The 27,256-nt window shown below is 45.5% G+C and overlaps 2 protein-coding genes across 3 annotated transcripts; both read left to right on the top strand.

Moving 5' to 3' along the window:
* The first annotated feature begins 4,547 nt into the window (after nt 1-4,547).
* LOC133040938 (glutathione S-transferase Mu 1-like) lies at nt 4,548-13,719 on the top strand. 2 transcript variants are annotated; one of them, XM_061121211.1, is made up of 8 exons: nt 4,548-4,598; nt 4,873-4,948; nt 5,510-5,574; nt 6,153-6,234; nt 6,332-6,432; nt 7,091-7,186; nt 7,275-7,385; nt 13,229-13,462. In XM_061121211.1, exons 1-8 carry the CDS (start codon nt 4,563-4,565, stop codon nt 13,316-13,318), a joined length of 657 nt encoding a protein of 218 aa, XP_060977194.1. In that variant the 5' UTR covers nt 4,548-4,562; the 3' UTR covers nt 13,319-13,462. The 2 variants fall into 2 exon arrangements, with proteins under 2 accessions (XP_060977194.1, XP_060977193.1); XM_061121210.1 differs by lacking the exons at nt 6,332-6,432; nt 7,091-7,186; nt 7,275-7,385 and having other exon boundaries at nt 4,555-4,598; nt 13,229-13,719.
* Nucleotides 13,720-14,171: 452 nt separating this feature from the next.
* LOC133040936 (glutathione S-transferase Mu 1) lies at nt 14,172-24,717 on the top strand. The gene is made up of 8 exons (XM_061121208.1): nt 14,172-14,323; nt 14,626-14,701; nt 15,107-15,171; nt 15,475-15,556; nt 15,654-15,754; nt 16,473-16,568; nt 16,656-16,766; nt 24,191-24,717. Exons 1-8 carry the CDS (start codon nt 14,288-14,290, stop codon nt 24,278-24,280), a joined length of 657 nt encoding a protein of 218 aa, XP_060977191.1. The 5' UTR covers nt 14,172-14,287; the 3' UTR covers nt 24,281-24,717.
* Nucleotides 24,718-27,256: the final 2,539 nt, after the last annotated feature.

Raw genomic sequence — 27,256 nt, 5'->3', positions numbered from 1 at the left:
GAGGAAAACCAGCTGCAGGTTTTGACCTCTGGTCGTAGACTAGAATATCTTAACCTCAGCACCAGACAGTTTAGATGGTGTAATTCTAGACTGTGGGGGGCTGTCTTACACATATTGAGGTTTTTTGCAGCATCCCAACTCCTCACCCATTAGATGCCAATAGCACTTCCCAGTCGTGACAATCACAAGTGTCCATAGACACTGAAAATGTCCCTTGAGGGAAAGAATCACCCTCTGCCCCAAAGGAAGACAAATGATGTAGTGAATGGAGGCTAACATTTAAAAAGAAAGGAAAGTCAGACTTCCTGGAGGTGCAGTGAATAAGAATCCACCTGCCTATGCAGGGGACATGGGTTCAATCCCTGGTCAGGAAAGATTCTACGTGCTGAGAAGCAGCTAAGCCCGTGTGCCACAACTCCTAAAGTGTACACACTCCAGGGTCTGAGAGCCACAACCACAGAGCCTGCGTACTGCAGCTACTGAGGCCCGAGCTCCTAGAGCCTGTGCCCTGCAACAGGAGAAGCCACCGCAGTGAGAAGCTCTGCAACGAGAGAAAGCCCGCAGCAGCAACGAAGACCCAGTGCAGCCAGAAGTAAATAAAATAAAAAATAAATAAATATAGAAGTGTATATATATCAAGACATCATAAAAATAAATTTTAAAAAAAGAAGAAAGGAAAATCAGAATGCAACACATGTTGATAAGGTCAGTCTTCCTTGATGAAACTTCTATTTTGATTAATAATATATCCATGTATGTCCTAGATCATCTGGTAAACTTTTTTTAAGCTTTGACATTTCAGACTTCTGGAAAATTTTCGAAAGTACAAAGAACTTATGTAGACCCCGATACTAACTTTCCACACTTGATTTCTCCGCCTTCTCCCCTCCCTCTCCTTCCGTCTTCTCTCTGTTTCTCAAATGCTCCCTATGAGCACAAAGGCCTTTTATACCAAAACACCACCCTCTGTGCTCTAAGTTGTCATTGCTAATGTTTGGGTTTAGGTTCATAAGTGACAGTGATTTATAATTGTCCTCACCTGTGTTGTCCTTTCTAGGGTATTCTATGTGTCCTTTCAGGCCACACTTGTCTACAGTTTGTGACAATTTCTGTATTGCATTTCTGTTTAGAAAGTTTTGAAAAATTACCAAAAAAATTCCCAAAGACCAAGTGTCCTTTTGGCTTATTATTTTTCTTTATAATGCTATTATTCATTCAGAATCTTTGTTTCTTTAGCACATGTTTTGATGTGTGTATGTTTGTTCCATTTGTTTGTAACATTAATTAGCCATTACCTGAGAGAGATTTCCCCCACCTTTAGAAATTGTTTGACTAATTTTTAGGTATCTTCCTCAGTCCTGATTTTTACTATCATGTAAAACTTTTTGTTTTTGCTGTTAGACTACTGTTGTATTGATTTACTAGTGTTTTCAGACAATTAACTAAGCGTTTTATAAGCATTTGTTTAAATGTGGAATTTTTGTTCTTAGCATTGTTTCTTATTTTCCATAATTTTCACCTTGAACTTGGTTCCTTTTCTAAATTCCTGAAACCTGAGTTCATCTGTCTTTTGTTATTGAAAAGAATATAAGCAAGTAGTAAAAATTTGTCAAACATACAATTTGGTGGTAAATTGTCACTGGGTTTTTAATTTTGTTATTTTCAGGTTAAAAAATGTTCTTTATATCTTGGATATCCTAAGCTTACACAGACTATTTCCAAGTCTTAAAAAAAATTAACAAGTAGTGCACATTTTAATTCTATTGTTTGTATGCACTTACACTGTATAATTTAGTATTCTGAGGCTATTTCACATACAGTTTCTGTTAATTCACTAGAGAATTCAAAAGGTCAATAGTAGAGTTGGAGGGAATTATGGAAGGCCATGCAGGAGACCAGAAGCTGGAGTTCTTGACTGGATACCGGACACTATATGTTTCGATGTCCTGAACAATGTTCTCTAAAATATTAGAACTTGTCAACATTGTTACAGTCAAGCAAGAGCATATGTAAATCCAGAAGACATAGCTACACTGACACTGAATATCAGTGAGACAACCACTGGCTGCATCAGGCCCTTCAGCCCCCTCTCCAGTTTCCCAAGTCCCCACTGCCCCCTACAGCCTTCCACACACCCACTGCCCCCACCAATGGGAACCCTGGGCCTGGTGGCTGAGTCTGAGAGCCTTCTCCGCCAGCCCTCTTCTTCTTCCTGCAAAACTGACGTCTTCCTCCTGATGGGGCCACCTGTGCTTGGGGCCCATCCCTGTCCTCAGTTCTTTGCCCTAGCAGATTCTGCCTCTTTCTCCTGCCTTCAACCTCCCTCCCTCTCAGTGCCCCTCGGTGTTTGAACACTGAAAATCTCTTCTAAAAAATTTCTCCCAGCTGACATCCAGCCTTTATTACCCAGGATTGTCTTACTCTTGTGGCTACTATATGACGGAATCACAATGATTGTGTTTTGCAAAAAAGGAATGAAGGACAGATGAATAAATTACATTATATTACAGTATCAGTTTTACCTACTTTAAAAGTTATTATTCTCTTTGTTAATTTGAAACAGCCATTTTCTTTGTGGAATCTAGTCAGGTTTCTGTTCTAAGCTCAAGATGTGTAAAACCCAGAATGGCAACTCCTTAATGTGCTATGAAACATATAATTATCAAGAGGGCCAGCACTTCTGTGTTTGCATGGCCACCATGGTCTCCCTGTGGACAAACCAGACCAGGGTATCCACCTGACCTGAGCCACATCCTGAGTCTGCATCAAGAGCTGAGCCCTGAAGACTGGCAGGGTAGGGACTAGAGGAACATAGAGGGACTGAGCTCTGCTGGTCTCTGCTGACACACTCTCCCTTCTCCCCAACTTAGCAGAGATGTGCACACTCTGTGATTTAATGTGAATTAGATAAAATCTATCTGTATCCTCAACCCCTTGGTGGTTTGAAACTTTTATTGAATACCTGGTTCACATTAGTTTAATCTGAACAAAGTGTTACCTAGTTTAACTTATTTTTCTAGTGCATCAACCTTGAATTATTTAAAAAAATATTTATTCATTTATTCATCTGCGCTGGGTCTTAGTTGTGGCATGGGGGATCTTTGATCTTCCTTGTGGCCTGTGGGATCTTTTTTTTTTTAGTTGTGGCATGCAAACTCCTAGTTTTGGCATGCGGGATCTAGTTCCCCAACCAGGGATCGAACCTTGGCCCCTTGCATTGGGAGCATGCAGTCTTAGCCACTGGATCATCCAGGAAGTCCCTCAACCTTGTGTTTTAACTTGTAGACCCATTTGTTTTCAAATGTTCTTCTCATCTGTTTTCATATATCCACTAATTTGTAACACTCTTTAAACAAAGAAGAGGAAACAAGGCCAACTTATGTCCTATTCTCCTAAATTTGAAATAGCCTTCAAACTTCCAAGAAGAACACTGACAGGTAGAAGCTGGTTTTCTGGAGGTTATATCCCAGAGTGAATTTAAAGGACACTTGAACCATCTTCTCATACACAGAACCACACAGGGGTCAGGAGGCAGGATGAGGGCTGGAATCTGTGGACCTGGGCAGCTGAGGGTGTGCTGGGCCCACTCTGACTGCGGTCCTGTGCACTGTCCTTCAGGTTCCTGACTGCCATCCCTTCTGGCAACTCTCTGCTACAAGAGAGGAGACTGACTATTCTGAGGACAGCTCTTCCCCTTTCAGTCACATTCCTTCTGTGACCACCATTCTCCCCATCACTGTATCATGTGAGGGGCATCTAGCTGGCTTTCAGGATATTTCTGGACTGCACTTTGATATCTTCTTTGCTGGGCCTGGTTCTGGATTTAGATTCACAATCCAAACCATAAACTAGTTGATTAATTTACATTTGATCAGTTTCACTCTTAGACCAGCAGGGAAGGGCTGGGTCCTCCATAGGCCCGGAAAAAAGGCACTGAGACACATTTTCTTGACCTCGGTAATTCTTCCTATCCCAGTGATAGGCTTTTCTTCCAAGACTTGAGGCTGTTAGGGATCGTAACTGATTGAGGAGCTTTAGGATTGCCTGGAGTCCTGTTCTTCCTGTGACAGGTGCCAATTAACCTCGCAATTTGAGGGGCACCTGCTCTTGGCCTAAACTTGGTGGTCAGAGTTTCCCAGAGCTCGAGGGATCTCTGAAGCCCAAGGGCAAACCTATGCGGTTCCTGAGAGGGAAGGGAAGGCAGAAGAGCCTTGCTGCTGTTGATTCCGGTTTGTTTCCTGAGCGTGTCGCCGACTTAGCAGAGATCTGACTGGGATCAGGAACCAGGTGAGCCCGACCTGGGGGTTCTTGGCATCTCTGAGCCCACACCATGTCTATGGAGACCCCTTGGCTCTGAGGCGGAAATAGGTCTCATTTTCGCTTGCCTAGGGCTGCATCTGGGAAAGGCCTCGCCGAGTTGAGGGTCGCGCTGGGGGTCGCGCTGGGGGTGGGGCCTAGAAGAGGTGCGGGTGCTTCCGGTCGCGCCTTCACCGCCGGGTCAGAGGATAAATTTCCGGCGCAGCCTCTGTGAAGTGTTTCCACTCAGCACGGAAACCAGCCCCATGGCCATGATCCTGGGTTACTGGGACATCCGCGGAGTGAGCTGGGGTCACCAAGGCGGGAAGGAGGGAGGCCGGCAGGGTAGGGAGGGTTGGGGGTGGGAAATGCTGTGCAATGGGGATTGATTTCACTAGAATATTCCTGTTCAGAGCTTGGTGGAGCCAAGCCCAAAGTCCTATCCCTCTGCCCTTTTTTCTCAAGCGGGGCTTGTGCGCGGGAGTGTGGGTGGGGGTTGGTGTTGAGGTTGTGGGAACACAGAAAGTCAGGCAATTAGGACCTGACATCTGCTCTCCCTCCGGCCGTCTCTCTCAGCTGGCCCACGCCATCCGCCTGCTCCTGGAGTACACAGACTCAAACTATGAGGAAAAGAAGTACACGATGGGGGACGGTAATGACATCCTTGTCATGTCCTGACTTCTGCCCAACTCATGCTGATTTGGTGCCAAGCATCCCATGTTCTGACCCCTGTTGTTCACGTCTGTTGCCCTCCCCTCCAGCCCGCCCAGCTGGAGCAGGGACCTGCCCCTTCCCGAACCCTTTAGGGTGCAGCTGGCCTCCAAGGAAGGATATGAGAGCCCACAGGTCCTGTATCAACCATTGGCACAGGCTCCCCCTAGTGCTTACCTAAACCCTCTGTACCCACGCCAGTGTTCTTGCCTGGAGAATCCCAGGGACGGGGGAGCCTGGTGGGCTGCCGTCTATGGGGTCGCACAGAGTCGGGCACAACTGAATTGACTTAGCAGCAGCAAACCCTTTGTAAGGATTACTCACCTAGTTTCAAGAAGTTTCTAAGTTGGTTTTTCCCCTTAAAGCTCCATGTGAGACTTAGTGGTTCAGATACCAGATTCACCAGTTCAGGGGGGGTCTTGCCTCTACTCCTTGCTGGGTCCCCCTGGAAAGGAGGGTTGGATTCCTGGTAGGTTGTTTCATTCCATCTTCTTTTTCACAGCTCCTGACTATGACAAAAGCCAGTGGCTGAATGAAAAATCCAAGCTGGGCCTGGACTTCCCCAATGTACGTACAGGTGCTGGGGTGCTGGGAGGGGGAGTGGACAGTTTCTCTATCCATCTTCTTCCCTGGCTTAGAGGTTACAGGAACTGGTGCCTTCTGCTCTGCCTCTCAACTTCCTGGTTCTGTTTTCTACCTTTCCATGATGCTCTGTGTCCCAGCTCATCCCTTCATTTTACAGCATATCATTTAGTGTCTGCCAGAGAAGGCAATGGCACCCCACTCCAGTACTCTTGCCTGGAAAATCCCATGGACGGAGGAGCCTGGTGGGCTGCAGTCCATGGGGTTGCTAAGAGTCAGACATGACTGAGCGACTTCACTTTCACTTTTCACTTTCATGCATTGGCAAAGGAAATGGCAACCCACTCCAGTGTTCTTGCCTGGAGAATCCCAGTGATGGGGGAGCCTGGTGGGCTGCTGTCTATGGGGTCGTTCAGAGTCAGACACGACTGAAGTGACTTAGCAGCAGCAGCATTTAATGTCTGCAGTGGACCAGGCTCTGTGAGTGCCAGATTTCATCTCTGCTCTTACTCAAGGACGGAGATGCAGGTGGCCCAAGTGACCAGGCCCTGTTGTTCTTCCAGCTGCCCTACTTAATTGATGGGACTCACAAGCTAACCCAGAGCAATGCCATCCTTCGCCACATCGCTCGCAAGCACAACATGTGTGAGTGGGCATGGGGTTGGGGGCAGGGGCACAGGTGGCCATGCCCTGGGCTGGACTGGGGTGGGATGCTGAGGGTGAGTCTGCTGTGTGGCCACGGGTGGGGAGACAGAGGAGGAGAAGATTCGAGTGGACTTACTGGAGAACCAGGTTATGGATGTCCGCTTGCACATGGCCAGGATCTGCTACAGCCCTGACTTTGTGAGTCCTTTCACATTGGACTGGACAGGGTTTGAAATGCTGGACACGGTCCTCTACACTGGAGAATCTTAGGAAAGACTCCAGCTTCCTCTGGGTGGAAATTTAGTTCCTAGACAGGTGTTTACATTGTTAACCCAGTGTCTCCTCCTCGACATCTCTGGCATAAACACAGGTGCCTAGTAGGCAGCCCGGGGTCAGATTTTATTCCTCTCCCTCTTGTCTTTCAGCCTCTCAGATTCTCTCCAACTGTCCAGAAACTGCTCAGGCGTCTACACCATTTCTGACTCCCAGACTGGAACGTAGGACTTTTTTCCTAGTGATTCTAGTGTTTATTGGCCTGAGGTCTGAGGCCCAAGCTCTGCCAGGTCTCAGAGCACTGCTGGTCTGACCCCAGGCAGGTGTCTGGAGCTGAGTGGTGACAGGTTCAGGAACAGTGTGGTTTTGCCCTTTGTCTTCCCATCGCCTCTCACAGATGGGAGGTGGTCCCCATAGGAGTCTGATGAACACAGGTGGGTTGAATTGCAGCCTGGGCACTGACCCAGGTGCAGTCAGGGGACATGGCTGCTCACCTGATAGCTGGAATCAGACGCAGCCCTGGGAGGCCTGCTCTCTGCCAGGGAGTCTGTCTGAAGGCGGTGACAGCTGTTTTGTGTCTCAGGAGAAACTGAAACCTGGTTACTTGAAGGAAATTCCTGGAAGGATGAAGCTCTTCTCAGTTTTTCTGGGGAAGAGGTGTTGGTTTGCAGGGAACAAGGTAAGGGGGATGGCTTCTGGGGAGGGAGAGCTGTCATTTTCCCCCAGGTTCAGAGTTTGGTGCGCATTCATGCTTTGTCTTCCTGCAGCTCACCTATGTGGATTTCCTGGCTTATGACATCCTTGATTTGCAACGCATATTTGAGCCCAGGTGCTTGGATGAATTCCCAAATCTGAAAGATTTCCTCACCCATTTTGAGGTCATTCCCATGCTCCCCCTAGTATTTATGTCTCTTCTCCCGCCTTTCCCTGATATTTTCCTGTGTGTATGCATGCTAAGTTGCTTCAGTCATGTCCAACTCTTTGTGACCCTACAAACTGTAGCCTGCCAGGCTCCTCTGTCCATGGGATGATCCAGGGAAGAATACTGGAGTGGGTTGCTGTGCCCTCCTTTAGGGGATCTTCCCAATCCAAAGATCGAACCTGCATCTCTTTCATCTCCTGCATTGGTAGATGAGTTCTTTATCACTAGTGCCACCTGGGAAGCCTGGATGATTTCCTAGTTGGAACTACAGTGAAGAATAGCATTTATGGAGAACTTGGTTTATGCCAGAATCTCTGCTCAGCAATGACATATATTGTGTCAAATTTAATCTTTATAACATTACTACATGGTAGAAAAATTATCCTCTTCATTTTACAGATAAGGAGTCAACCTGAAAGGACAAGTAGTTTTTGCAGGTCACAGAACCAGTACAGGCTGTGCTGGGCTCCTAGTCAGAGCGTCTGACTTCCATGGGCAGCATCAGTGGCTCCTCATTTGCTGTAGGAATAAAACCCTCGGGTCCCTTTCATGACTGGCTCACAGCTCTGGAAAGTGTGGAGGAAGCAGAACCTTCAGGAGATGATATTCAGCTGGCATTAGTAGAGTGAGACACAGTAGTATTAATATCAAGGACTAAAAAGACAGACAATATTTTCTCTTCATCTCCAAAGGGCTTTGCAGCAATTGAGTCTCTGCCTGTTGTTCTGAGATTCTCAGAGCTGTAGTTGGTGGCTTCCCTGGTGACTCAGATGGTAAAAAATCTGCCTGCACTGTGGGAGACCCCGGTTTGATCCCTTAGTTGGGAAGATACCCTGGAGAAGGGAATGGCTACCCACTCTGGTATTCTTGCCTGGAGAATTCCATGGACAGAGGAGCCTGGGGGGGCTATAGTCTGTGGGGTTCCAAAGAGTCGCATATGACTGAGTGACTAACATAACATTTCTGCTAACATAATATAGATGTCCTGTGCAAGGATTTTATCTTGACTTCTCATTTGGTGGGCACTTTCCTTCCCTCCTCATCTCCCATCCTGTCTTCCTTCCCGTTACTCCAGATTCTGTCTGAAAGATGGGTTAGTATTTTCATTTTAAGTCACGTTCACTGATCTGATCCTCTCCCCTGTGTGAGATGCTGTGTCAGGCACAAGGGGGATACAGATGTCACACAGTCCTGGTGCCCTGCGTCTGGGGCTCAGTGCAGCTGGAGAACTATAGGAACCCTGAGCTGTGTGGTGTGGGTGGGGCCACCTTGGTTCTGGAGGAGCACAGCCTGACCTCACCTCCCAGCTCATCATTCACCCAACTGGAGAGCAACAGGGTCTGCTTTGTGATGGATATGGAAATTTGAAGCTCTTGTCCAAGAGGTTTTTCAGTCTACAATCTGTTTTGTATGCCCACTTCTATCATGAAATCTGCTTTCTCAGCTAGTTCTCATCAGCTCTGGTTTTGGTCCAAGGCTTTTGCCTTGAGAATTTTGCAAGAGCTGGGGTGACTGCCCAGCAGGGAGGATGGGAACAGATGTGGCCTGCAGTGTGTGGCCTGTTGGGGCCTGGGCTGTGGGGTACAGGCAGCCCTAGATCTTGGAGTCCTGGGACCTCTTGGGCACTGTCTGTCTTGGGAAGGTGGTGCACAGGTGCACCTGAGTTTTGCTGCCTGGCTGGCTGTAGCAGGACTGAGGATGAGGTAGGTTGAGGCCCAGTGAGAGTGGACTCAGGTCCTATGCCAGGCAGTTGGTCTGTGTCTTTTAAGTGGAAAAATTAGAGTCTGGCCTAGCCTAGTCTTGTTGCTACAACCCTCCTATCATGTTTCATCCATGTTTTCCTGAATAATTGGGTGAAATGTGGTCTCTTCTGCAAGTTGCTTGGGCACTTTCTGAGCACTTTTGTTTTGCTGGGGCCCATCTCTATGGAAACTCTTGGAACTAGGAACCTTTTCTGAGAAAGAGAATAATTTTGGAGAATGAGAAGAACAAATACTCTTATGACCAGATGTCAATTGGGAAAAAACCCTCACAACTTAAGAACAGTGTTGTTCAGTTGCTCAGTTGTGTCTACCTCTTTGCAATCCCATGAACTGCTGCACACCAGGCTTCCCTGTCCTTCACCATCTCCCAGAATTTGCTCGAACTCATGTCCATTGAGTTGATGATGCCATCCAACCATCTCACCCTCTGTTGCCCTGTTCTCTTGCCCTCGATATTTCCCAGCATCGGGGTCTTTCCCAATGAGTCAGCTCTTCCTATCAGGTGGCCAAAGTATTGGATCTTCAGCTTAAGCATCAGTCCTTCCAATGAATACTCAAGGTTGATTTCCTTTAGGATTGACTGGTTTGATCTCCTTGCAGGTCAAGGGACTCTGAAGAGTCTTCTCCAGCACCACAGTTCAAAAACATCAATTTTTTGTCAATGAACCTTCTTTATGGTCCAACTCTCACATGCATATATGACTACTGGAAAAACCATAGCTGTGACCAAACAGACCTTTGTTGGCAAAGTGATGTCTCTGTTTTTTAATATGTTGTCTAGGTTTGTCATAGCTTTCTTTCCAAGGAGCAGGTGAAAGTGAAAGTCACTCAGTCATGTCTGACTCTTTGTGACCTCATGGACTGTAGCCTGCTAGGCTCCTTTGTCCATAAAATTATCCAGGCAAGAATACTGGAGTGGGTGGCCTTTCCCTTCTCCAGGGAATCTTCCCAACCCAGGAATCAAACCCAGATCTCCCACATTAGGCAAATTCTTTACTGTCTGAGCCACCAGGGAAGCCCTTCAAGGAGCAAACATCTTCTAATTTCATGGCTTCAGTCACCGTACACAGTGATTTTGGAGCCCAGGAAAGTAAAATCTGTCAGTTCTTCCACTTTTTCCCCTTCTATTTGCCATGAAGCAATGGAACTGGATGCCATGGTCTTATTTTTTTGAATGTTGAGTTTCAAGCCAGCTTTTTCACTCTCTCTTTCACCCTCATCAAGAGGCTCTTTAGTTCCTCTTCACTTTCTGCCATTAGAGTGGTATTATCTGCTTTTTTGAGGTTGCTGATGTTTCTCCTGGCAATCTTGATTCCACCTTGTCATTCATCCAGGCCAGCATTTTGCATGATGTATTCTGCATGTAAGTTAAATAAGCAGGCTGACAGTATGTAGTCTTGTCTTACTCCTCTCCCATTTTTGAACCAGTCCATTGTTCCAGCTAAGGTTCTAACTCTCCTACATACAGGTTTCTCAGGTGATAGATAAGTGGTCTAGTATTTCCATTTCTTTAAGAATTTTCCAGTTTGTTGTGATCCACGCAGTCAATGAAGCAGAAGTGAATGTCTGTCTGGAACCCCCTTGCTTTTTCCATGGTCCAACAAATGTTGGCAATTTGATCTCTGGTTTCTCTGCCTTTTCTAGACAGCTTTTACATCTGGAAGTTCTTGGTTCATGTACTGTTGAAGCCTAGCATGAAGGATTTTGGGCATAACCTTGCTAGTATGTGAAATAACTGTGCAATTGTACAGTAGTTTGAACATTCTTTGGCATTGCTCTATTTTGGGATTGGAATGAAAACTGACCTCTTCCAGACTTGTGGCCACTGATCAGTTTTCCAAATTAATTGACATATTGAGTGCAACATTTTAACAGCATCATCTTTTAGAACTTTCAATAGTTCAGGTGGAAGTCTGTCACCTCCACTAGCTTTGTTTGTAGTAATGTCTCTTAAGGCCCACTTGACTTCACACTCCAGGACGTCTGGCTCTAGGTGAGTGGCCACACCATTGTGGTTATCTGGGTCATTAAAACCTTTTTTGTGTAGTTCTTCAGTGTATTCTTGCCACCTCTTCTTAATCTCTTCTGCTTCTATTATGTCCTTACCATTTGTCTTTTATTGTGCCCTTCCTTGCATGAAATGTTCCCTTGATCTCGCCAATTTTCTTGAAGAGATCTCTAGTCTTTCCCATTCTTTCCCATTCTATTGTTTTCCTCTACTTTTCATTGTTTGTTTAAGAAGGTCTTATCTCATTTAATAGATCTTGCTATACTCTCGTTCTCTGCATTCAGTTGAGTATATCTTTCCCTTTCTCTTTTGCCTTTCACTTCTCCTTTTCCCTCAGCTATTTGTAAAACCTTCTCAGACAACCATTTTGCCTTCTTGCATTTCTTTTTCTTTCAGATGATTTCGGTCACTGCTTCTTGTCCAATGTTATGAACCGCCATCCATGTTCTTCAGGCACTCTGTCTACCAGACCTAATCTTTTGAATCTACTAATCACCTCCACTGTATAATCATTGGGGAATGGATTTAGGTGCCACCTGAATGGCCTAGTGGTTTTCCCTACATTCTTTAATTTAAGCCTAAATTTTGCAATAAGGAGCTGATGATCTGAGCCACAGTAAGCTCCAAGTTTTGTTTATACTGACTGTGTAGAGCTTCTCCATCTTTAACTGCAAAGAACATAATCAGTCTGATTTTGGTGTTGGCCATCTGGTGATGTCCTTGTATAGAGGACATACCTCTAACATACCTCTTGGTATGTTAGAAAAGGGTGTTTACTATGACCAGCTTGTTCTCTTGACAAAACTCTGTTAGCCTTTGCCCTGTTTCATTTATGTACTCCAAGGTCTAACTTGCCTGTTATTCCAGGTATCTCTTGACTTCATAGTTTTCCATTCCAATCCCCGATGATGAAAAAAGACTGCTTTGTTTTGATGGTAGTTCTAGAAGGTATTGTAGGTCTTCATAGAATTAGTCAACTTCAGCTTCTTTGGCATCAGTGGTGCGGGCATAGAGTTGGATTACTGTGATGTTGAATGGTTTGTCTTGGAAACGAACCAAAATCATTGTGTCATTTTTGAGATTGCACCCAAGTACTGCATTTTGGAGTCTTGTTGACTATAAGGGCTATTCCATTTCTTCTAAGTGATTCTTCACCACAGTAGTAGATATAATGGTCATCTGAATTAAATTCTCCCTTTTCCATCCATTTTATTTCACTGATTCCTAAGATGATGTTTAATCTTGCCATCTCCTGCTTGACCACAACCCATTTACCCTGATTCATGGACCTATTGTTCCTGGTTTCTATGCAGTATTATTCTTAAAAGCATCAGACCTTGCTTTTACTACCAGATACATCCAAAACTGAGCACTATTTCTGCTTTGGCCCAGCCACTTCATTCTTTCTGGAGCTTATGCATCTTAACCATCTAGGGACCATGTATCCAAAACATAGAAAGTTTCATCTTGTTTTTTCCCATCATGAATTGCCTTGCAGGCACTGTTGGTGGGCAACTGGGCTGAGAGTCACTTAACTGTTTGTGTAAGTGGATGATGAGTGAGCCTCCTTGATTTCAGCTGTGGGGGAGGGGATGCAGCAGAGAGACTCAGAATGGAGAGGGAGAACAGGCTGCATTCTAGCCATGTTACTTCTGTGCAATGTGAGCATGAGGGAGGTGCTTATCTTCTGTGTGCCTCAGTTTCCCTTCTGATAAATAGTCTCAGTAGAATCCACTTGGAAGGGAGTTGTGTAGAGATTCTGAACCTATGTCGTCATGTCTAGTGGATTACAGCACCATTTAATACAGTATAAAGTCTCTGTATGTGATAAGTCTGGATGTCAGATGAATTAGAGGAAATTGGAAGAGTTAGCTTTCCAGAGCTGGGGACCCCAGAAGACTATCTTTTGCCCCAACATTTGACTCCCACATGGAAGGGCTGTACCCCAGGTCCCAAACGTGGGGAGAGCTGCCTGGGTTCCAGTGGGGCAGCAGACCTGAGGCCTGGTGTTCTTTTTCCCACCCTCAGGGCCTGAAGAAGATCTCTGCCTACATGCAGTCCAGCCGCTTCCTCCCAGGCCCTCTGTTCCTGAAGCTTGCCGTGTGGGGCAACAAGTAGTGCCTGCAACCAGGAGACGGGCGCGAGGAGCCAGGGCCCCGGAGACCAGGCGGACCTTCCTGCACACAGAACCTTCGGTGTTTTTCTTTCTCCTTCTGTTCACTCTAGAGGGCTGCTTGGCCCCCTTATCTCCCTCCCACACCCCTTTCCATCCCTACTTTAAAGATTGTTTCCCACTATTTTTGAGCAAAGTTCCTCCCCTACCCCACATTATCCCTGCTGCATAAAGCCACCCAGACTATTCTTCCCTTCCATGATTACTTCTGCTGTGAGGAGTCCAGCCAGACTCCTGGCCTTGGAGCTGTGTTCTGAGCTCCCAGCGCTACCTTGAAGACCAGACCTGGCCTGGTATGCACGCCCTGCTTCCTAGTGTGGTTCCTGCCCAGCCTGTCTGATCCCCAGTAAAGCCTTAATCACACCTGCTGTGTCTTGTCTTATTCTCTCGGGGCTTCCTGGAATCATGACTGACTGTGTTGGGTATGTGGGGGTGTGTTTTTTCCCCTCTGTTGTCCACTTCAGGGCTCCATGGATGGGTGTGTGTGGGATGGGGTGGAGCTGGAAGACCGCAGCTATCATGGGTTATATTAATAAATCATAGGGGAGTGTTAGGATTGCCTGGGGTTCTCATCTTCCTGTAACACAGGCCGATTTAATGTTATAATTCAGGCTTGTTTCCCAAGGGCACTGGCAACTCCTCCCGGTTAGTTGACGTCTAACTGGTCGGGAACCAGGCGAGCCCGACCTCGGGGGCCTTTGATCTCTAGGCGCCCAGGGATTGGCTCCCAAAGGAATCTGCTGAGACAGGAGTAGACCCCGTTCTGCCCGCCGCGGGGCTGAGTCAGGGGCTGGGCTGGGGGCGGGGCCGAGAAGAGGGGCGGGTGCTTCCGGGCCGCTTTCTCCCGGATTCAGAAGACGCTTCAAGCCTAACTGCGCTGGAGCTTCTGCACTCTGAGCGTCATAACCTGCACCATGCCCATGATCCTGGGTTACTGGGACATCCGCGGGGTGAGCGGGGGTCCCCCAGGGCGGGGAAAGTGGAGGGCCGGTGGGGAAATGCTGCGCCACGCTGGGAAAATGCTGCAAAGCTGGGGCCGGTTCAAACCAGAAACTTCCAGAGAACTTGCTGCAGCGGAGCCCCTCTCCCCTCAGCCCGATCATCTTATCTGGGTGTTGGCATGTGTGTGTGTGGCGTGGGTGGGCTGGTGCAGGTGATGGTGCTGAGGGAGTTGGAGGTGTGGAAGTGACCTGGAACAGTGAGAATTTTGCAGTCAACTGACGTCTGCCCTCTGTCCCACCATCTCTCCCAGCTGGCCCATGCCATCCGCCTTCTCCTGGAGTACACAGACACAAACTATGAGGAGAGACAGTACTCGATGGGAGATGGTAATGGAATCCTTTTCCTCTTCTAACTTCTGCTCAACTCATGCTGATTTGTTGCCAAGCAACTCATATTCCTCTCTTGTTACTCCCATCCCTTAACTCCACCAGCTGGAAAAGGGACTTGCCCCGTCCCAAACCCTTTGGGGGTGCAGCTGTCCCCCAAAGCAGGACATGAGAGCCCCTTGGGCTCCACTTAGTGCTTGCATCAGCTCTCTGTAAGCCTCAACTCAGGGATGTTCCAAATCCTTCTAAGTGTGCTTTCCTCTAAAGCTCCATGTGAGATTAGAATCCAGTTCAGATTCCAGATCCACTAGTTTAGAGGGTCTTGCCTCTGATTCCTTGGTAGGTTCCCTGGGAAGGAGGGTTGGATTTGTGGGAAGTTGTTTCACTGCATCTTCTTTTTCTCAGCTCCCGAATATGACAGAAGCCAGTGGCTGAATGAAAAATTCAAGCTGGGCCTGGACTTCCCCAATGTAGGTGCAGAGGCTGGGATGCTGGGAGGGGGAGTGGACAGTGTCTCCATCTGTCTCCTTTCCTGGCTTAGAGGTTTCAGGAGCAGGTGCTTTCTGCTCTGTCTCTCAGCTTCCTGGTTCTCTGCCCTGCCCTTCCATGATGCTCTGTGTCCCAGCTCATCCCTCCATTTTACAGCACATTATTTAGTGCCCACCATAGTATTTAGGCTCTGTGAGTGCCAGGTTTCATCTCTGCCCTTGGTCAACGGAGGGGGTACAGGGGAGTCTGGTGGCCCAAATAACCAGACCCTGTTGTTCTTGCAGCTGCCCTACTTAATCGATGGGACTCACAAGCTCACCCAGAGCAACGCCATCCTTCGGTACATTGCTCGCAAGCACAACATGTGTGAGTGGGTCTGGGGTTGGGGCAGGGGTGCAGGTCATCATGCCTTGGGCTGGCCTGGAGGGGATACTGAGGTTGAGTCTCTGTTGTGTGGCTACAGGTGGGGAAACAGAGGAGGAGATGATTCGTGTGGACATTTTGGAGAACCAAGTTATGGATGTCCGCTTTGCCATGGCCAGGATCTGCTACAGCCCTGACTTTGTGAGTCCTGGCGGGACAGGGTGTGAGATGCTTGTCAGGATCTCATCTACTGGTCTTTTAGATTTTTATTTCCTTAGAGCTACTTATCCACCAAGACATTTTCCTGAAAACTCTGATTCAGTTCCCACCAATAAGAAGAGTCCGGCTTCTCCTGGATGGAAATTCACTTCCTAGACAGGATATTTTCCTCCTTACTCCAGCACCTCCTCTCCGCATCTAAGGCCTAAACACATGTGTCCAGTGGGCAGCCCAGAGTTAGCCATTATTCCTCTCCCTCCCTCCTTTTAGCTTCCAGTTCTGTCCAACTGTCCAGAAACTGCCCAGGTGTCCACACCATTCTAGTCTCCTGTACTGGAACCTAGGACTTCTTTCCTAGTCATTTTAGTGTTGATCAGCCTGAGGTCTGAGGACCAAGCTCCACCCGGTCTCACATCACTGCCGGTCTGACCCAGGGCAGGTGTCTGGAGCTGAGTGGTGACAGGTTCAGGAACGGTGTGGTTTTGCCCTTTGTCTTCCCATCACCTCTCACAGATGGGAGGTGGTACCCATAGGAGTCTGGTGAACACAGGTGGGTTAAATTGCCCCTGGGCCCTGACTCAGGTACAGTCAAGGGACATGAGTGCTCACCCGACAGCTGGGATCAGACACAGCCCTGGGAGGCCTGCTCTCTGCCAGGGAGTCTGTGTGTGAGGGTGGTGACAGCTGTTTTGTGTCTCAGGAGAAACTGAAGCCTGGTTTCTTGAAGGAGATCCCTGAAAAAATCAAGCTGTTCTCAGAGTTTCTGGGGAAGAGGCCTTGGTTTGCAGGGGACAAGGTAAGTTGGACGGCTTTGGGGGCGGGGTAGCTGTCATTTTTCCCAGGTTCAGAGTTCAGTCCGCATTCATGCTTTGTTTTTCTACAGCTCACCTATGTGGATTTCCTGGTTTACGACGTCCTTGACATGCACCGCATATTTGAGCCCAAGTGCCTGGATGCATTCCCAAACCTGAAAGACTTCATTGCTCGTTTTGAGGTGATTCCCCTGAACTCCTTAGTATTTACATCTTTCTTCTCTTTCTTATTCTCCCTGATTTCCTAGTTGGAACTACAATGAAGAATAGCATTTATGGAGAATTTTGTTTACCAGAATCTCTCCTCAGTTACTGACGTGTATTGTGTCACTTTTAATCTTTATAACATTCCTACGTGTAGAACAATTATCCTCTCCATTTTACAGATAAGGAATTAAGCTGAAAGGATAAGTAATTTCTGAAGGTCACACAACCAGTACAGGCTGTACTGGGCTCCCAGTCAGACTGTCTGGCTTCTATGGGCAGCAGTCAATGCCTCTCCGTTTCCTGTACTGAAATGAAAAGCTCAGGTCTTTTTATTGTCTGTGTTCACAGTTCTGGAAAGTGTGGAGGAAGCAGAATATTCAGGAGATGGTATGAAGCTGGCATTAGTAGAATGAGACACAATAGGATTGATATTAAGTAGTAAAAACACAGACAATATTTTCTCCTGATCTCTAAAGGGCTCTGCAGCAATTGAGCCCCCACCTGTTGTTCTGAGATTCTCAGGGCTGTAGTTGGTGCTGGGATTTGGGTACATACAGAGGTGTCCTGTGCAAGGATTTCATCTTCACACCTCTTATGGTGGGCAGTTCCTTCACTCCTCATCTCCTGTCCCTTTTTCCTTCATGTTAACTCCAGATTCCATCTCAGAGATGCGATAGTGCATTCATTTTAAGTCACGTTCACTGATCTGATCCTCTCCTCTGTGTGAGATGCTGTGTCAGGCACAGTGGGGTACAGAAGTCATGCAGTCCTGGCGCCCAGCCTCTTGGGTTCAGCACAGCTGGAGAACTGCAGGGACCCCAAGCCGTGTGGTATGTGTGGGGCCACCTTGGTTCTGGAGGAGCACAGCCTGACCTCACCTCCCAGCTCATCATTCACCAACTGGAGAGCAACAGAGTCTGCTTTGTGACTGATATGAGAATTTGAAGCTATCGTCCAATAGGTTTTTTGGCCTACAATCTGTTTTGTATTCCTGCTCCCCATCATGAAATCTGCTTTCTCAGCTAGTTCTCATCAGCTCTGGTTTTGGTCCAAGGCTTGTTGCCTTGAAAATTTTGCAAGAGTTGGGGTGACTGCCCAGCAGGGAGGATGGGGACAGATGTGGTCTGCAGTGTGGCCTGTTGGGCCCTGGGCTGTGGGGTACAGGCAGGCCTAGATCTTGGAGACCTGGGAACTCTTGGGCACTGTCTTGGGAAAATGGTGCACAGGTACACCTGAGTGTCTCACTGGTTGGCTGTAGCGGGACTGAGGATGATGTGGGTTGAGGCCCAGTGAGAGTGGGCTCAGGTCCCATGCCAGGCAGTTGGTCTGTGTCTTTTAAGTGGAATAATTAGAGTCTGGCCTGAGCTAGCCTTGCTGCTCCACACCCTCCTATCATGTTTCATCCATGTTTTCCTGAATAACTGGGTGAAATGTGGTCTCTTGTTTATGTTGCCGGACCACTTTCTGAGCCCTTTTGTTTTGCTAGGCCCTTTTGTTTTTCGTCCCTTTGTGGGCAAACCCTGTGAACTAGGAGCCTTTTCTCAGGAAGAGATTATTTTTTGCTTGATGAGAAGAACAAATACCCCTATGATGAGATGTCGATGGAGAAACATTCGACACTACTTAAGAGCAGTGAGTTTTGACTTTATTTGGAGACCTCCAATTTTGTTTGGAACCCAGGAGACAGCTTCTCATAGAGCTCTGAAGATGTAGGGTAGGAGACAGTAGGTATATGAGTTTTTGGCTGGGATATACATGTAGTCAAGCATGCATCTTGGTAAAAGATTAGTGCTATTTATTGAAAAACAAACATCTCAAGTTAATGATCTTAGTGCTTTTCTCTGTGTAGGAAGATGGGTTAATCTGGAGTCATGAAAATTCTTTTTTTGAGATGCATCCTAACTGTCTGGGGGCCCCGTGTCTAAAACACAGAATGTTTCATTCTGGTCTTCTTCATCCTGAAATCTCCTCAGGGTGATTGTCTGTGGTTGACTGCAGTAGATTATAGCTTACCCTTTTCTGTAACCAGTTAGGAGGGAATATCTTCAGGCTTTTTACTGTTCATGGAAACGACGTAAGATTTACATTCATTCTTTTATTTTCATAAATTTAAAAAAGTTATTTATTTGTTTTTGGCTGTGCTGGGTCTTCGTTGCTGGGCCTGGGCTTTCTCTAGTTGCAGGGAGCTCGGTCTGCTTTCTAGTTGCGGTGTTCTGGCTTCTAATGCAGTGGCTTTTCTTGTTGCAGAGCACCGGACTCTAGGCACTTGAGCTTCAGTAGTTGTGGCTTTCAGGCTCTAGAGCATAGGCTCAGTTGCCCCGGGGCATGTGAAATCTTCCCAGACCAGGGATTGAACCCATGTCCCCTGTTTTGGCAGGCAGATTCTCAACCACTGGACTGCCAGGGAAGTCCTTCATTCTTGACAAATCCTTTAAAAGGCTGTAAATTAGATTTTGGGTGAAGGAGCCTTTCCAACTGTTTGAGTTTAAAAACACCTCTTTTCCATTATTTCTTCCGTTTGGTGTTAGATTTATCTTATTAAGTTAATCAGGCTTAGTCTTAGGTCATTGTCTGCTATATTTGCATATCTGATATGAAGAGATTTTTAAAAATATGTAACTTTTTTTGGCTACATTGGGTGTTAGTTGTGTCATGTGAGATCTTCCACCGTGGTGCTCAGGCTTCTTCTCCTTGTGGTGCGTGGGCCCCAGAGCACATGGGCTCAGTAGTTGTGGTGTGCGGGCTTAGTTGCCCCTGGGCCTGTGGGATCTTAGTTCCTTGACCAGGGATTGAACTGCCTTCACTGCACTGGAAGGCAGATTCCTAACAACTGGACCACCAGGGAAGTCCCCTGATATGTGGAGGTTTGCAGGACAAACACAGTTGCTTTCAATTCCCAGAAGAACTGGGCTGCTATCTAAATGATATCAAAAGATTAATTTGACCAACTACCTTTTTAAAAATTTTGCTTTTTTATATCAGTAGGAAAATTTCCAACTAAACTGGAAATCAAAAGATTTCTATATTTTAGAACTTTAGGGATCAGTGTATCGTGTCTTCAAATATTTGCAGAAGGCCCTCTTTCTGAGTGCACAAGTCAAACTCAGATCAATTTACCCTTGGTCAAAAACAAAACCAACCAACCAAACAAAACCTCCAAACCAAACTCCAATATTGCTTTTATTAGGCCCTGAATATTAGATTGCAATTTTAACTTTATGGTGTGTGGGCTCAGGTAACCCTATTGGTTTCCTCTGTTATATTTGATTAACGTTGCCTGAGAGGCAGATTATATGCCCTGTCTTATGCCAGGCAGGGGAGCATTCCCCAGTGAGACATGTTTGTATATCCCCACAGTATAATCAGGTAAAAGAGATATAACCATCTTACAGAAAGCCTGTTCAAATATACCACTTCTTAGTATGTTACTGAATCCAAGTTTAGTCTGCTTGCTGCACAACAGGCCAATCATCTGAGAGATGAGGTGCAGACTGAGAAGATGGCAGACTAATGTCTCAAAATAACCATCTTATCTGGGTCTGGATGCCAGGTTCTTTTATAGAACAGAGATGGGGGAGGTGAGGAAGTAAAGTAAAAAGGTCATTAATCTTGCAAATATCTCCTGGAATTGCCAGCCTTGGGGAGGGGATGTGTTAATTTTTTCCTTCCTGTAGCCATCCACAGGTGGACAGGGCCCTGAACAAGGGCACTTTGGTCTAACATTCAGGCAGAGGGGCAGGGTTCCCCAAGGCAGGCCATTATTGTGGAGGGTATCCTTTTAGTGAACAAAAACAATGGGAAGCAAAGTTTAAAGTAAAAGAAACAGATCTGGACTTCTCTGTTGGTACAGTGGATAAGAATCCGCCTGCCAATGCAGGGGACATGGGTTCAATCCTTGTTCTGGGAAGATTCCACATGATGCAGAGCATCGAAGCCTGCACCACAGCTAATGAGCCCGGCTCTAGGACCTGAAAGCCACAACTACTAGTCTATGTGCTGCAACTACCTATTGCATCTCACGCACCTAAGACTGTGCGCCACAACAAGAGAAGCTGCTGCAATGAGAATACTGTGCATCATAATGAAGAGTAGCCCTCACTGGCTGCACTAGAGAAAGCCCAGGCTCATAATGAAGACCCAGTGCAGCCAAAAAAAAAAAAGATACAAATCTTAAAAAAAAAAAAAAAGAAAGAAACAGATCCAACATGGAGGCAGATTTTCTTCTTCCCCGTAACAAAAAAAACTTTCATCTCAATTCTATCAACTATTAATATTTTACCTTTAACCATAGCCCTTGTAAGGATCCTGTTAATAAGTCTTGGTCTTATAAGGAGTCCCAGAAACTTTCCTTTTTATTCCCTGGCCATTTTACCCAGTTCTGTCCCCAGTGAGGGGTTAAGCCAAGGCACCCAGGGTTTTTTGTCAGTCTTTATTGGATTGTTTGGCATATTGCCCTGAGCAATTTCTGGTGAATTTTTCTACCGTCTTGCCTTTAAAATTTTCCTACACTGGGGTAAATAGAATGGATTTGTGTGGGTCTCTTTAACATTTAAGGGGACTGATAAGGGGTCTTTTTGGCCTGTCCAAAACATCTTTTTTGGTAGTGTTGTATCAAAATCTTTGATTTTGTGCCATCAAAGTCTGTTTCATTTACCATACCTCTTAATAGCCATCTAAAGATTTTCATCCTATTGGGACGAGTTCCTTTAAAATTTCTACTTTGTAGGAAGAACTCATTTGACTTTCCCCTCAGTTTTTAACTATTCCCTTGTTAATTAACCTAATTAACTTTAGTTATTCTTTTGTTTTTATTAGCATCTGTAAGAGTCATTGAGGGGAAGCTGAGACCACAAAACTCTAGGAATAATTTTTGTTGGTTGGTTGATTGATTTGAAACTAAAGAAGTTCTTAAGGTTAGCCACCATTATATATCTGTGTATCCACCCTTTAGTTTGATTTTTCCATAGGGATCAGCTAAACAAATGTTTTCAATGAGAGGTCTCTAAAAATTTACCAATTTAGCAGGTTTCCCAGTTTAAAGGATCCATTGTTAGAATTCTTAGTTATGATTCAAACTAATAAGAGGCAAGAGGAATCCTCACAAGAGAGTGCAAAGGATGCAGCCTTCTCAAGAACCAGGAAGTTTACTCCCAAATATAGTCTAAGAAAGTAAAGGCCTTTGTTGTACAAGGAGACACAAGGAGGGTTGAAACGACAGAGACCCTTTATGAACTGGGACCCCTAATGACACATTTACCTAATGCAACATAGCTGAACAAAAAGACTCTTGGAATCACAGTCTGTGCAACTTGCTGCCAACCATACACCATATGTACCTTCACGATTAGAGAGACTAAGCTTTCAAAGTACACTGGAAGATGCCTAAGAAGATGAGGTAGAACTTTTATGTCTCAAAGATACAGGGAGATGATGCAAGTTCTTCCTAGAAGGACTTTTGTTTCCTTAAGGTCAGAATTGGAAAACAAAAGTTTTTTTGGCCAAAGTAATCACAATTTTACCAAGCCTTCTGAATCATTCAGTCTGTTTGATCTTATAACCCATTCCTCTAGCTGTGTACACAAAAAAACCCCTAATTTTGAATGTCAAAGAACCCTTTTTTGACCATTTTTAGGATGAGATCTCCTTTGGTATAGTTTCCCCAATTAAGTAAGCATTTGCAAGTATAAACTCCACATGTACCTGTAATTACATATGTAATGTACCTGAACCTGCCTGTAGTGTCAGTCTTAGGTTGTCAATCTGTCACCCCTCTTTCTTTTGTTTATAAAGCTTTGTTTCCCATTTCACAGTATGTTTGTCAGGATAAATTTCTTTTGATAAGTGCGTGTGGTGGGCCCTTCTGCTGTTCGTGAGCTTAACTCTCCTCGTCGTCACCCTGTAGTCATTTCAGGTCTTTGATATGTCTCAGTTTCTTCTGACAGTCTGAGAACACCATGGGCATTGGGAACACAGGTTGGCCAAACCTTTTGTGTGTGTCCCTGGATGAGCAAGTTTCTTTAAAAAGTGGGATTCCTTATGGGATTGCTGTGTGGTATGAGGACTTGCCTCCCATCACTCCTGCAAGTTTCTCAATTGCCTGAAAAAGCCTTGCTTGGCCAGGAGGAGCTCTGTCCCTTATCTATGGAGCTAAGAGATCTCATGTGGTATCTACACTATATTCCAACCAACTCTGGTAAATTAGTCAGTTCAAGGAAGTACACGAACCAGTCCCTGACCTATGCACCCAACCTGAACCTTCCCAGTGTCTCAGCTGGGTACTTTCTCAGTATCTCTAAAATGAGATGACAGGAAGCTTTTTCATGTACCACTAAAGAAAACTCAGGATTGTCAACCAAGATGGTAAACTGAGATCATGAGAGATTCACCTAAATTCATATGATCATGGACAGAAGTGAACCGGCACAAGGGGCCTTGCTGGTACCAAGGCTCCAGCTCCTTGTAAGGTTCCAATACCAGTAAGAAGTCTCATTTGGACTCCTTTGTGGTCACTATAACTGTCCACTGGAAACAAAGCCCACACAATGAAAGAGCAGTGAGTTTCCCTTTTATTTGGAGACCTGTATGCTAGGAGACACCCTCTCAGATATCTCAGGGAAACTGCTTTCAGGAGGTGGAGGAGGAGGTCTGGGAAATAGGAGTAATCAATTATATATCTTGGTAAAGATTACTGCTAATCACCACAAGCTAGGGATCTCAAGTTACTGATTTTAGTGCTTTACTCTGCATAGAAAACTATACAAACCTAGGTTGATTAGAGTGCTTCTTTAGATGCATCTTAACTGTCTAGGGGCTATGTATCCAAAACAGAGAATGTTTCATCTGTTTTTTTCCCATCCTGAATTCCCCTGCGGGCACACTGTTGGTGGGAACTGCCAGGAGTGGTCACTTAACTGTTTGTATAAGTGGATGATGAGTGAGTCTCCTTGTTTTTTTTTTCAGCTGTGAGGAAGGGGGTGCAGCAGAGAGATCTCAGAATTGAGAGGGCGAGCAAGCAGGCTGCATTCTAGCCATATTACTTATGTGCAGCGTGAGCATGAGGGAGGTGCTTATCCTCTGTGTGCCTCAGTTTCCCTTCTGATAAATGGTCTCAGTAGAACCCATCTTGCAGGGTCATTTAGGGATTCTGAACCTATGTCATCATCTCTAGCAACAAGCTCTGGGTGGAGTCTCCATATGTCATGTTTTATCAAGATACCACTGGAATTACAAATAATTGGAAGAGTTAACTTTCCAGAGTTGGGGATACCAGGAGGATGGTATTTTGTCCCAATATTTGATTCCACATGGAAGGGCTATATCTAGGTTCCAAACTTAGGGAGAACTGCATGAACCGTAATGGAGCAGCAGACCTGAAGCCTGATCTTTTTCCCACCCTCAGGGCCTGAAGAAGATCTCTGCCTACATGCAGTCCAGCCGCTTCCTCCCAGGCCCTCTGTTCCTGAAGCTTGCCGTGTGGGGCAACAAGTAATGCCTCCAACCAGGAGATGGGTGTGAGCAGCCAGGGCCCCGGAGACCAGGCGGACCTTCCTACACACAGAACCTTCGGTGTTTTTCTTTCTCCTTCTGTTCACTCTAGATGCTTCCTTGGCCCACTTCTCTCCCTCCCACCACCCTTTTCATCCATCCTTTAATTCAGTTTCCCACTTTTTTTTTTCATTTTTTTTTTTGCAAAGGTCCTCCCTGACCCCACATTATCCCTCCTGCACTAAAGCCACCCAGACTATCCTTCCCTTCCATGGTTGCTTCTGCTGTGAGGAGCTCAGCCAGATCCCTGGCCCATGGAGCTCTGCTCCGAGCTCCCAGCACTGCCCTGAAGACCAGACCTGGCCTGGTGTGCAGGCCCTGCTTCCCAGTGTGGTTCCTGCCCAGCCTGTCTGATCCCCAGTAAGGCCTTATCACACCTGACCTGCTGTGTCTTGTCTTATTCCCTCCTGGCTTCTTGGAGTCATGACCGACGATGTTGGGTGTGTGGTGGTGTCCATTTTCGCTTCTGTTGTGCTCTGCAGGGCTGCATGGATGGCGCGCGCGCGTGTGTGTGTGTGTGTGTGTGTGTGTGTGTGTGTGGTGGGAGGTTGGGCACAGGTGGGATCATACTATTGCTTGTTCATTTCTATCTCCACTTCATGCACCTCTGTTTCTTAGCATGAGGTCTCTACCGAAGGGGGGCCCTCCTGTGCCTGCTTTCCTCTAATTCAGCATTTATGGGATGCCTCCTGTCAGCTTGTAGTACTCTGTGTCATGGTTCAGGGGGCTCTTGGGTGCTGGTTAAGGGACCTGAGTAGTCTACTGATGGGTGTGGGATCCTGGTGTATTTGCTTCTGTCACCTTCTCCTGGAAGTTTTCTCTGCTTTAGATACCCTTCATCTGTGTTCTTACAACATATCTCAATAAAATTTGCCGCCACTGTATTATAATCATTGTTTTACTTGTTTTCTCTCTAACTTGGTCATAAAGACATTGAGGAAAGAATCCATTCTTTTCAACTTTATATCTCACATCTATTATACTGCCTCACACACAGTATATGTTCAATAACAGTTGGAAACGTGAAAGAAGTATCTCTAGTTAAAACCCTGGGAAATTCTCAGACAAAATTTTATGGATTTAGAGCTCTGCATATAGATACCTAGCTTCCAGGTGGTACTAGTAAAGAACCCACCTGCCAATTCAGGAGATGTATGAGATACAGGGTTCGATCCTTGGGTCAGGAAGATCTGCCGGAGGAGGGCATGGCAACCCACTTCAGTATCTTTGCCTGGAGAATCCCATGAACAGAGGAGCCTAGCAGGCTACATACCATGGGATCGCAAAGAGTCAGACTCAACTGAAGCGACTCAGCACTATAGTTTCCTGAGCCACTTAAGATAAGGAATCAACATCAGAAGTTTTGAAATCTATATGTCTAGGGGAAAGCCATTAGGTCTCACTAACTTAAGCATTTAGTGGGCTGTAGCTGGCCCTTGGATAACTTGACCTGAAATGAGCTGGGCTAGTGTGCTGGACCAAAGTGTAGCCACTCTGTGCAGTCAGGAGGGAGAGTGCCATTTTAGGTAAAGTGTAGGCCTCATCAGATAACAATATGATTAGCAGGTCCTTTGAAGAGTGGCTAGATGGTGGAGTTGGGTTTGTTATAGCACCGCCTCAAGTCTTGACTTGGCCTCAAGTCATAGCCCTCAGGTGCTCTGGAGAAGAGTCCTGTTGGGTATTTGTCTGAGTGGTCATTTCTTCCAGTTATTAAGCAAAAAATATTAAGCAAAAGTAGGAATAATGTGAACTAAATGATTTTTAAATAAATTATTATTTCAAAAACTAAAAATGTTAACATAAAAAAGTCCAGTAAACTAATAGTTAATGAAACTTATAAGTCAGTAAATATTTTTGGTTTTGCAGGCCAGATGGTCTCCGCCATCACAATTGTTCACCTTTATTACTGTAGTGTGAAAGCAGCCATGGGACATACATAAATGAATGGATGGGGCTGTATTTCAACAGAACTTCAAAAACAGATGAACTTATTTCTCTGACTCCAGATTTAAATGCTCAAATTAAAAGGGCAAAGCTAGTGTGGGAGGGAGGGTTAAGAGAGAGGGGAGATATGTATACCTATGGCTGATTCATGTTGATTATATGACAGAAATCAACACAATATTATAAAGCAACTATCCTCCAAATAAAAAATAAATAGCTATCTTAAAACTTAAATCTTAGATTAGGATGTAAGAGGTGACCATCAAAAAAACCTAAACAACAAAATAATTCTTTAAAAAAATGAGGCAATATGTGATAATGAAGATAGTTGCAAATAAAGTTTGAACACATTTGTTTAAATGTGAAATATTTCTTAATAGCATTTCTTGTTTTCCATACTTTCTATCTTAAACTTGGTTCCTTTTGTAAATTCTTGCAATCCTAGTTTGCATTTTGTTATTCAAAATGTTATAAGCAAGTGGACAATTTTTGTCTCATATATAATTTGTCAGTAGCTTGTCAATGGCTATTTCTACTATCTTATTTTCAGATTAAAAAATGTTCTCTATAACCTAAAGTTATACAGACAACACTTACAAACAAAAAATTAGCATGATGAAGACACATTTAGATTCTACTCTTTGTATTTATTATACTATTAACCTTGTGTTCTGAGGCTATTTCATATAGAAACACTGTTAATTCACTGAGAATTCAGAAGGTCAGAAGTAGAACTGGAGGGAATTAAGGAAGACCGTATAGAAGAAAGACCACAGGCTAGACTTCTCAACTGGATACTGGACACTGTTATGTTTTGATGTCTTGCACAGTGTTCTCTAAAATATTAGAACCTGTCAGCATTTACAGTCAAGAGAGAGCGCATGTAAATCCAGAAGACGTGACCACACTGACACTGAATATCAGCGAGGCAACCACTGGCTGCATCACTCTCTCCAGCCCCCTGTCCAGTTTCCCC

This window comes from Dama dama, chromosome 20 (genome assembly GCF_033118175.1).
Source record: "Dama dama isolate Ldn47 chromosome 20, ASM3311817v1, whole genome shotgun sequence".
NCBI classification, from domain to species: Eukaryota; Metazoa; Chordata; class Mammalia; order Artiodactyla; family Cervidae; genus Dama; species Dama dama.
This window is presented reverse-complemented; position numbering and strand designations above follow the sequence as displayed.

Excerpts from the sequence above, each read along its gene's own strand:
- LOC133040938 (XM_061121211.1), top strand. The coding sequence starts at position 4,563 with ATGGCCATGATCCTGGGTTACTGGGACATCCGCGGA. Across the intron at positions 6,433-7,090 it reads TCTGCTACAGCCCTGACTTT|GAGAAACTGAAACCTGGTTA; the intron begins GTGAGTCCTTTC and ends TTTGTGTCTCAG. Across the intron at positions 7,187-7,274 it reads GTTGGTTTGCAGGGAACAAG|CTCACCTATGTGGATTTCCT; the intron begins GTAAGGGGGATG and ends GTCTTCCTGCAG.
- LOC133040936 (XM_061121208.1), top strand. The coding sequence starts at position 14,288 with ATGCCCATGATCCTGGGTTACTGGGACATCCGCGGG. Across the intron at positions 16,569-16,655 it reads CTTGGTTTGCAGGGGACAAG|CTCACCTATGTGGATTTCCT; the intron begins GTAAGTTGGACG and ends GTTTTTCTACAG. Across the intron at positions 16,767-24,190 it reads ACTTCATTGCTCGTTTTGAG|GGCCTGAAGAAGATCTCTGC; the intron begins GTGATTCCCCTG and ends TCCCACCCTCAG.